The 10624-nt window shown below is 55.3% G+C and overlaps 1 protein-coding gene across 1 annotated transcript; it reads left to right on the top strand.

Moving 5' to 3' along the window:
- Positions 1–3668: 3668 nt before the first annotated feature.
- PRR18 (proline rich 18) lies at positions 3669–6762 on the top strand. The gene has a single exon (XM_087865642.1). The coding sequence runs from the start codon at positions 3702–3704 to the stop codon at positions 4449–4451; it is 750 nt and encodes a 249-aa protein (XP_087721768.1). The 5' UTR covers positions 3669–3701; the 3' UTR covers positions 4452–6762.
- The last annotated feature ends 3862 nt before the right edge of the window (positions 6763–10624 follow it).

Raw genomic sequence — 10624 nt, 5'->3', positions numbered from 1 at the left:
ACCTTGTTTTCAGGACCGGAGTGGCGTGAGTTCCTGAGCTCTCACCCCGCATCGCTGGTAGGTGTAGGGTTCAGCCAGACCGAAGGGGAGGGGTCCTCGGAGTCAGAGAGGTGCGTCCGTCCAGGTGGCCTGCTGGGGCAGCGCCACGGTGCGAGTCCTGGGCAAGAAGGGCCAGGTTCTATCAAGCAAAATCATTTGAATCCGATTATAGAAATGAAGTATTGTCTGTGGGAAGGAGGTGTAATTTAGAAAAAGAGCATTGATCTGTTTTCCTTTCGAAATTTTTCTTTTTTCTTTTTTTCAAATATTTATTTATTTGACAGAGAGAGAGAGACAGCCAGCACGAGAGCGAACACGGAGTGGGAGAGGAAGAAGCAGGCTCCCAGCGGAGGAGCCTGATGCGGGGCTCGATCCCAGAACGTCAGGATCACGCCCAGAGCCGAAGGCAGACACTTAACGACTGAGCCACCCAGGTGCCCCGAATAAAATGTAACATTTCTTAACTCTGATAAAAGAGTAGGAGAAAGAAAATTACCATTAATTCCCACAAGGTGACAATTACTATGTTTTTTTGAAATTTGAAAATAAAATGTTACAGCATCGTATGGTGACAGATGGTAACTATGCTTGGGAGCGCAGCAGAACACAGACTGGTGACTCTGTTGTACACCTGAGACTAAAACATTGTGTCAACGAGGAAAGGCAAATAAATGTAGTTGGAAAATTAAATGCCATAGGTAAAAATTACGGATAGTTCTGAATACATAGATTTGCTTTTGTATCACTCACCTTTCAAATCAACCAGCTAACTTGAAAGAGTAACTTGTAACCTCAAGATGAAACGTACGTGTGTTTTAGCCATGGCCTCTTGTAGTCTGGTGATCCCAGAAATACGGTTGGGAAACTGATAAGCCGATCCTAGGGTTCTGGTACTCAAGTTCTACTATTTGGTATATAGTTAGAGCCCCATTGTTGGGTTCTGGGCACGTTACGCAAAATCCCATGCAAATCACAAGTTAAATTTGACCCTATTTCTTGACTGTGGTTGCTTTTCTGTTGCCTCCCCTATTCCGGACTTAATTTGGCTGCCTGTCCTAGTGTGGTTTTCCTTACTGGTGTTATGGGCTCTCAAGTCAACCGAATAGAATGTGTAAGGGATTGTGTGACAGCCAGTGGGCCGTGACAGCGCGGGAGACACGTGCTGCTTTCCCACGTTCCCAGCCAGGCTCTGCCACTCCGTCTAGCGTCCGGTTCCCAAGGGGCTGAAGGGTTCCGGTACAAGATGCAGCTGGTAGGGAGCAGCGATGTGGTCACGTGGATGCTCGAGCAGAGTCTGGAGAGCCGAGTCCCCTCAGGAGCGGTCTCCTCCACCGAGAGGTATGGGAAATTCTCACTCCAGCGACGGTGCTACTGGGCCTTCGGACCTGGACAGGCACGTCCTCCTTGGAGGTCAGGCACACTTCTAGCTTTCCCAGTTCCCAAGCTTTTGGGCTGGGACGGGATGTGTGGGGCCCTGGAGAATCCCAGAGACTGTCTGGTCACATGTGTGCATTGGTTTGATGAATCTCACGCTCTCCTCTGGTATGGTGGTGCGTGTGGCCCGTTCCCCCCCCACGCCCACCCAGGACTGTCCTGTCCCTCAGGGGGGTGGCTCAGGTGTGGGCTGGAATTCTGTTGCTGGGATTGAGTGTCCCCTCCATCCCACTGGAGCTGTGTGGCGCTGGGGCTGCTTCCACGCAGCCCCCGTTTCCTAGCAGAGCGGAAACAGTGGTAGGAGCCAGGAGAGTGCCTGTCGCACCCCAATCAGTGTATGCTACCCTGATGCTTATGGGATCGCCCACCCAGCCCCGTCTCCGACTGCCCTTCTGCAGCACCCTAGGAGCTGGGAGGGAGAGAGAACCCCATCGCTGACACTACTGCAGCTTTCAAACGGCTGGGGTCCATACTCGTGTGTCTAGGCATCCCCCTGTTGTTGGTTTCCCTCCGTAGTTTACCTCTGGGGCTGTGCCCACAGATGTGGTATCTGCCACCTTCCTCTCCTGGTCCTCCTCCGCCTCCGTCTTCTGTCTCCGTCCACTGTCCAGTCCTGTGCTCTCCCTGCGGGGAACTGTCCACCCACTGCCACCACTAACATAGCCAGCCCCACACCCACCTAGAAACACAAGAACTTGGAATAAAATACACAAGTGCTGTCAGTACCCATGGCAGAGATTTATGACCTAAACCATCTCAAACACACGCGCACCTGAGCGGTGGGCAGCGACAGGCTGCCCTTGAGGCCCTGGCGGGAGGGGGAGGATGTCTGTGCGAGAGAATGACCGCTGGGCCACTTGTCCTGAAGCTGTGTTTGCATATCAGGAGAAGATGTATGTAGGTTTCAGGTGGGTTTAGGGTGCCGGTGGAGATTATGGGACCTAAACCTCTCTCTCCACCCCCGGCTGTGGTGAGAAGTGCTCCTGGCCACCTCTGGGGTTCCGTTCTTGCCTGGTGCCCAACCCGGCAGCCGCCTCCACTGAAAACATGGGAGCAGGAGGGGAACGGGGCCTGGGCCCTCACACCCAGCAGGTGCCGCTGCTGGGACGGGGTCTGTTGGCACAGGGCGCTTTGGAGTTTGCCCGCACTTGGTCATGTTCCTGGGTTAGGCCTGGAAAGCCTGTCCTGTGGAAAAAAAATGTCTTGGGGATCTAAACAATAACCCCCCTTAATGCAGGGGCTGCTCTTGTGAAGCTGACTTCTGACGCATTGCTGTGTAACTGTCCAGTTGTTCATCTGGATGCTGTAGGAATGTTCTCGTGTCTCTACAACTGGATAAGCTGACAGTGAGGATGTCTCATTCATTTCGAACCCCTGTCATAGCAATAAATACACTGCTTTGCTGACAATGATCATTCAAAGAACTGAATGTGTAACATTTCCTATGTCATTATCATGGTGTAATTGAAACCGGACTATTTTGCCTACGCATAAAACTAGGTCTTTAATTTCACACGACTGTCTTTCAGCAGTGGCATTAACACGACCAAAAGTGAACTACAGTGATCCCCTGAAATGCCCTCTCCCCAGCGCCCTGACACCAGAGCCTGGGGCCAGCCTAGCCAGTCTCCCTGCGGCCGGTCTTCCCACCATCTTAAAGGCACTGGGCGGTGGTCAAGGACTTTCCCTCCAACCGGCGAGGACTCCGCCTAGGGCTGAGGACACACCCGGCCCTCCCAGGGCCTCTCCCCGCCTCCCGGAGATGAAAACCGGTCCCGGAGGCAGGCGGCGGGCAGAGTCCCCGGCCGCTCCCACCCTGCGCTGTCCCGGCTCCGTGTCCGGTCGCACGCAACAGTCGGTCGCACGCAACAGTCGGTCGTGACACCCGCCGGGCGCTCGGCTCCTCCTTCTGCGGGCGCGTCCCGCTCGGCCTGAGCCAGGCTGTGCCAGCGCTCGCCGGGGTCGGGCGGCTGACGGCTGTTCCCGCCCGCCGATCGGGCCGAGGAGTCCCCGAGCTCACGGGGAGCCCCGGCCCGGAAGCAAGGAAGAAAGGGAGCTTCGGCTTACGGACCCTGGGTGGGGGCGCCGAGACGTGAGCGAGCCGGGGATGCCGCGGCTGGACGCAGGTGGGTGCGGCGGGAGCACGGGGCGCCGAGCCCGGCCACCCGTAGGGGTGCCCCGGGCCCCCGCGCACCGCTGAGAGCCGTCCGTCTCTTTCCAGGGCGCCGATGACCCGCCGGCTCGGCGGCACCATGCCTTTCCCGCCCATGCCGCCGCGGGCGCCCGCCCCGACCCCGGGGGTCCCCGCCGCGCGTGCCCCGAACCGGAGGCCCGGCGCCCCCCGGAGGGCCGCGGCGCCCACCTGCACCCCGCCCGCGCCCTCGCCGCCCGCCGCCGCCGGGGAGAAGAGGCGGCCCCCGGAGCGGCCCGAGGGGCTGCTGTCCGGCTCCTGGCCCTCGACCACCCTGAAGAGGCCGCCGGCCCGGCGCGCCCCCGGCCCGGCCCCTCCGCGCGCCCCGGCCCGGCCCGCCCGCTGCGGCCCCAGCCCCGCCGGAGCCTCAGGGCCCGACGCCGCCGTGCGCTTCTCGCTGAGCCTGACCCCCGAGGCCGTCCTGCTGCTGCAGAGGCGCCACCTGGAGAAGCAGCTGCTGGCGCGGCCCTGCCGGCCGGTGCCCTCGCCCTCGGCCGACGCCAGGCGCCTGCTCGGCCCCTGCTCCTGCGCCCGGCCCGCGGGCCCGGGCCGCCGCCCTCCGCCCCCCGGCAGCCTGCAGGCCCCCGACCCGCGCCCGGCGCTGCCGGTGTCGCTGCTCAACGAGCGGCACAAGTACGACGACGTGGAATACGAGGAGGAGGCCCCGGCGGTGGACGAGGGCCTGGTCCGCAAGTGCACGGAGTGGCTGCGCGGCGTGGAGAAGGCGGCCGCCGCGCGCGACCACGCGGGGCCGCTGGACACGCTGCCGCACCTGAGCTCGCTGTGAGCCGCCGGGTGGCCCCCCGCGCCCTCGCCCGCGGCCGCCGCCGGCGCCGCCGCCACCTTCCGGGCACCCGCGAGCAGGCCCAGCGCCCCCCTGCCCTCCGCCGGCTTCGTGGACACGCCGCTCCCTCTGGCGCCCTCGCGGCACGGTCTGCCTTACACGGCACCCATCCTGGGCTCCTGGGAGCCTGAAGGGCCGGCGTGAGACGCAGGCTCGCCGGACCGAACCGCCTCCAGTCCAGGCTCTCCCCACTCTCAGCCGGGGCAGCCCCCCTTTCCCTCTCCCGCACCCGTGGCCTGTACCCCACGAGTTTGCCTTCCACAGCATTCTGCCCTCCTCTTCGCTCCCCCAGATGCTCTGTGGGCTCAGTTGGTCGGGGAGTAAGCCACCGTGAAAATGCCTCTGGTCCCCCACCCCTATGTTCTTGTAGGTCCCAGAGACCCTCTGGCTGGGCCAGTGGTCTGTCACTTTCTGCTGGCAACGAGCGCCGGGTGCCCGGGGTCGGAGGAGCGGGTGTGGCCAGCAGGAGCACGTCTACAAGGGTGGCTGGTCTGTCGCAGAACCGGGTGTGGTGCTGCGTTTGATTTTGTTTCTCCGAAATCGAAAACATGTCCGGGGATGGGAAAGCTTGGAAACTCAAGTTAACCTAACTTTCCAACTCGGAAGGGGAGGGTAGGAACCCCAGCAGTGACTCCACAGGGTGAGTGAGGCCGGAATGGGAAGGGCTCGGTACACACGGAGGACGCATCCGGGCCCCGGTCCTGCCCTCGGTGCAAGCCTGTGCACACTTGCCCGCACGTTTACACACATGCTCACACACCCACACCCATGACGCTCACACACTGCTCCCACACACTTACATACACACACCATCACCCTCACGGCCTCACACTCAGGGCTCTCACACTCAGTGCTCACACACACGCACACACACACACGTGTTGCGTGAAGCACAGCTGCGGGGCTGGGTGGAGACATGAGCAGGAGTGAGGGTCCGCTGCTGCTGAAGCTCATTGCTTCTACCGGAAGTGCTGCTCACAGAGCCCCTGTGCTGGAGGGAGAGAGGCTGACCACAGGGGCAGGGAAAGGCAAAGCTGTGTGCAATGGGAACAGAACGTTCCGGGCCAGAGGAGCAATTTATTGAAGGGAGGAAGTGGGAGTCGCTGGCTGGGGTGTATGTTCCCAGGACTTGTAATTAATCACTGTGTAAAAATCAGTAACGCAGATGTACAGTTGTGTATAGTGATTTAAAACAATTTCTACTCATCATCGGAATAAAGGGTAACACTCTTCAGCCTTTTAGGAGCCAGCCATACCCTTCGCCTCTAACTCCAGGCTGATTTCTCGATATTTCCTCCATGCATCTGATTATATTTAACTCTAAGGTTGAAAAGGAAAAAACATGTCATCCTCAGCTACGGCTGGTCATAGAAGAGTGATCTCTTACCTCGACTCTGACTTCGTAAACGCCAGTAAGTAGCTGAATGTTTATCTTATTGACTTTAATGTGGTACGTCTTAATTACATGTTACATGGAAGGCTTACATCTTTGAAAACCAATTTTATATTTTTCTTGTGATCTTTCCTCTAGTTTCTCTCTCTCTCTCTGCACAAATGTAGTCAAACGTGAAGCACTGAATTCAGCGGGACTAGGTCTGAGTTGCAACCACAAAACCCCTACCCACTGAATAGCTTGTGTTGTCTGACTCCCATTTGAATGCAAAGAGCTCCGTTGTCCTTTATTTAAAATGAATGTATTAATACCAGGGGGGTGCAGGTGGCAATCCGGCCAGGGTGACGCGGAGACGTGTCCCGTGGACGCTGGGTCGGAGGCTGAGTGCTGGCTCCAGACGGTGCCCGGCAGGCTCGGAGCGAGCTCCGGGTGCACAGGGCGCTGACTTGCTCCGTGTGCGCTCGGGGCAGAGACCAGTCACTGGGAGACCGAGCTTTCTGCTGCTTACCGTAACGCTTTGAAGACTGTCCTAAAGTACTCGACTTCTGCCAGCATCTTTCCGTGTCTGCCGTGTGTGTGTGTGTGTGTGTGTGTGTGTGTGTGTGTGTGTCCTGGGTTCCGTTGCTGTCACAGCACATAGCTCTGTGTGTCTCTGTCACTTCTCTGTCCCCCTCTCCTCTCCCCCTCCTTCTCTGGATCCCCATCTCTCTCAACTGGCTGCAATGGGACACTGAGCTCTTTTTTCCCCATGGCATTTGTCAGAGTTTTCTGTGCCTTGTTCTTCAGTGTAAATGCAGATGAGTGGAACGTTTATGGTTCTCTGTCTGAGGACCCTCAATAAAAACAAAAGTCTACACACGACGCAGGATGTCTCTTCATGTCGTTACTGACATTTGAGAAAGTTTTCTGAGTCCCTGTGCTGCACTTCTTAATGTTCAACTAAACGAGAAATTCAAAGCCTCGTGTTTTCTTTTTGAGGAAGATTTTAAAAACTGGTTGGGAAGAGATTCCTGAGGTATTTGGAGTTGGAGTGAGGTGGTCTCCCCGTGTTGCTGCCCCACCGAAGGCCCGGGACCCGGGGATCGGTGGGGGTTCATTGGCTCTAATGACTACCAGCAATGACCAGGGTTTTGAAAATTCTAATGACGGTCAAATATTATTGTAATAAAGCTGTTTGGGGCGCCTGGGGGGCTCTGTCGGTGAAGCGTCTGCCTTTGGCTCAGGTCATGATCTCGGAGTCCTGGGATGGAGCCCCATGTCGGGCTCCCTGCTCCGTGGGGGCGTCTGCTTCTCCCTCTGCCTCTGCCCTTCCCTCGTGCTCTCTCTCTCAAATAAATAAATAAATAATCTAAAAAAGAAAGAAAAAAGCTGTTTGGCAGGATACTTACCCTTGTGTTGGGTCACAAACCCCATGCAAGCTCTTTTCCAAATCCATCCCCAGAACACAACAGAACCCTGTCTGGCCCAGGTCACAGCGGCATCGCCTTGTCCGCGGCCTGGGATGGGAGCCTCGGGCCGAGCTTAGAGACTGAGCGTCTCTTCCGCGTGGTCCAGGAGAACGGCCTCCCCGCGGCAGGTCAAAGACAGAATTTCCACACGGATGCTGTCCTGTGTCTTCCCTAAAATGGGGCTAAGATGACACAGCAGACCCTGGTTAAGGTTATGACGAGATGTGTGTGAAGTGTTGGGGACAACCTCTGCACGTCACCAGCTCAAGGTCAGCCGTAGTGATTGCGACCTCAAGGAAACCTCCCTGCTCGTTATGAAACACTGTTCTCTGGCACGTACATGTGCAAAATCAAAACCCACCTTGGCTACCATATTCGCAGGTTTTTCTCCCTAACTTTCAACACACACCTGTGGTGGGGTCGACGCTTTTATTTCCGTGAGAAGTTTAAAAATAAAAGTGTCTATTGTGCGCTACCTTCTTATTTCAAAATTGCTTACTATTTATGTCCTGAACACAAAAATCACCTCTGATCCGCTAGCAGAGACAAAATTAAAAATAGTAAGTTATATAATTTCAATATGCAATAATGAGAACACTGACACACAACAATGGACGGTATCCTTAAATGCAGTTTCTGGAAGATGCATAGATGTTCTTCGTATCTATGCTTGTTCCTGATAAAGGCCAGTGGGAGAATATCCCCCTGCGTCCTCTCCCACGCTGGCCCAGCCCATCTTGGGGACATGGGTTATATAAGAACCTGCAAAAAATGGTAGAGAATCTTTAGGAAGCAGTTTTATTTTTTTTAAGATTTTATTTAATTATTTGACAGAGAGAGAGGGAGAACAGCAAAGGGAGAAGGAGAAACAGACTCCCGCTGAGCAGGGAGCCGATGCAGGACTCGATCCCAGGACCCTGGGATCATGACCTGAGCCAAAGGCAGACGCTTCACCAACTGAGCCACCCAGGTGCCCCAGGAAGTAGCTTTAGATCATCAAGTACTGGCTGAAAACTCTAGAGAATTATATGTCAGTTCCTGAACTTTGATCTCAAGACTCATTTACACTCTTAAAAGTTATTGAGGGAGGCCAAATAGCTTTTGTTTATGTGGATTCTATCCTCCAACACTTCCTGCATTAGAAATAAAAACCAGGACCCTAAGGGCCTGGGGACCCTCAAAATCTTAGGGCCACGTTGTGAGAACCACTACATCTGACATACTGGAGAAACATTTTAAGATACAGATGATCCAGACCCCAAACCTAGAGACCCTAATTCAGGCGATCTGAGCGGGGGCCCAAAGGAGCTGGTGCGCACCCAGCTTTGGGAAACACGGCTCTGAAGGAGAAGTGCTGGGAAGTCCTTAGGGATCTTACCAATTGTGTTTTGTCATAAAAGACCCCAAATGTCAGTATCAGAATCTCCTTTTCTAGGGGCCCGACCCTTTCCCCAGCCGCATGTTAGTGATGGCGTGGAGAGCGTAACGTGGTGACCAGAATCGGGAAAGTTATCCCAGGTCGGTGTTGTCACTTGAGTGCCCGTGGGAGCCATCGCGCTGGCAACACTGGGCATCCATCCCACTTCTGGGAGACTTGCCTCCGACCCTCCGATCCCAGAGTCCCTGCCGTCCCCCGTATGGCATTCCACAGCTCTACCCACAATCTTACCAGAGGGGGAGGGTGTCCTGGGAGGACTGCGGACATCCCGACTGGAGTATGGAAAACCATCTCCAAATGGGGCACTTTGCTCACGATTTCCTGATTTTACATATCAACTCTCCCAGGTATTTATAGTATATTTTACTTTGAGCAGAGTAATATTCCAGTAGGCCCAGAATAATTCATTCACCTATTCAGCAAATCTCTATCCTGTTTCTACCAGATGAGGGGTACCTGAGATGCAAAGCTAGTTAGACGCTGTTCCCTAACGGAATGAACCCACCTGTTAAGCGGCATGATTTAGGAGAGCATCTGCCAGGAATAATGACTGTGTTTGGACCACAACAATGGGTCTGTGGCCCTAGCTCAGGCCGCCCCAGACAAACTAGGGGCTTAGACAGCAGACATGTATGTTCTCACAGTTCTGGAGGCTCAAAGTCCGAAATCAAGGTACTGGCAAATTCCGTGGCTGGTGAGAGCTCCCTTCCTTGCTTGCAGACAGCTGCCTCCTCACTGTGTGCTCACATGGCCTGTCCTCCGCACACAGCAGAGAGAGAGCCCCAGGGTCTCCTCCCCTTGGTGACCTACTGGATCAGGGCCCACCCCGATCACGTCTCCAAAGGCTTCAGCTCCAAATACAGTCGTGCTGAGGATTAGGGCTTCAATGTGTGAATTTGGGGTGACATCATTCAGTCCATAACACGGTCTATCATTTATATATGACAGCAAGATAGGACCATCAATTCCCTCCTACCACTAAGGTCCACACACACACACACACACACACACACACACACACACACACACACAGCTTTGGGAAGCATAGAGAGGTGAGAAAAGAAATTTTTACTGAATTCTGAAAAAAGAAAATAGTCCGTCTTTTTGTATTTCTCTACACAAGGACATGGAGATGAAGACATTTGCCCCGCTGGTCAAAAGGGCTCCAGCTGGACTGTAACCTAACATTTTAAAGATTTATTTTGCCCTCCATCTCTCTTTTTTTCCCTTTTTGTGTTTGTTACAGTGTTAACTCTTGTCCTGGAGTTCCTGATGAGGTCTTCGGCGGTGGGTGCCTGGTGGTGGGGGACCTGCAGGGGGAGGCTTGTGTGTGGCTGGGGTTTGGCCCCTCGGCTTTGCTGTGCTCTCCCGCGATGGGTGCTTACACACGTGCTCTTTTCTGCCTTCTTCATCCCCTTTCTCTTCTTTTCCCACCTCTCCTCTCTGCCCTTCTACTGAGCACCTCCTGGCTGCTTTTCTTGGTCCTAAAAGTCATCTTCCAGTGCTGCTGCTGCCTCTGGGACACTGTGACTGCCCGTCGATTCTGGCTGATGCCCGGTTATTTTCCTGTCTCTGTCCGGTGGAGACCATCTAATGAAGAGGCGATGAGAGAGCGCTGTGGGCCCCTCTCAGCGCCTGCGGGGAGCCCTAGCGCCCTTCCCTTTCCTTTCTGTGTCTGCATCTTTGCACACACAGGCATATTTGCATAGACACACACGCGTGGCTTCACATGCACCCGGACATGCGCCCAGACACTTGTGCACACGCACGTGCACGCACATGCTGCTACGGAAGCAATGACGTGAGCCGTTGCGCTTGAAGTGACGGGACTTGGTTC

This window comes from Ursus americanus, chromosome 11 (genome assembly GCF_024610735.1).
Source record: "Ursus americanus isolate L20-20 chromosome 11, mUrsAme1.1.p, whole genome shotgun sequence".
NCBI lineage: Eukaryota > Metazoa > Chordata > Mammalia > Carnivora > Ursidae > Ursus > Ursus americanus.
This window is presented reverse-complemented; position numbering and strand designations above follow the sequence as displayed.

What these genes read in the sequence shown, in the direction of transcription:
- PRR18 (XM_087865642.1), top strand. Translation starts at nt 3,702, where the DNA reads ATGACCCGCCGGCTCGGCGGCACCATGCCTTTCCCGCCCATGCCGCCG.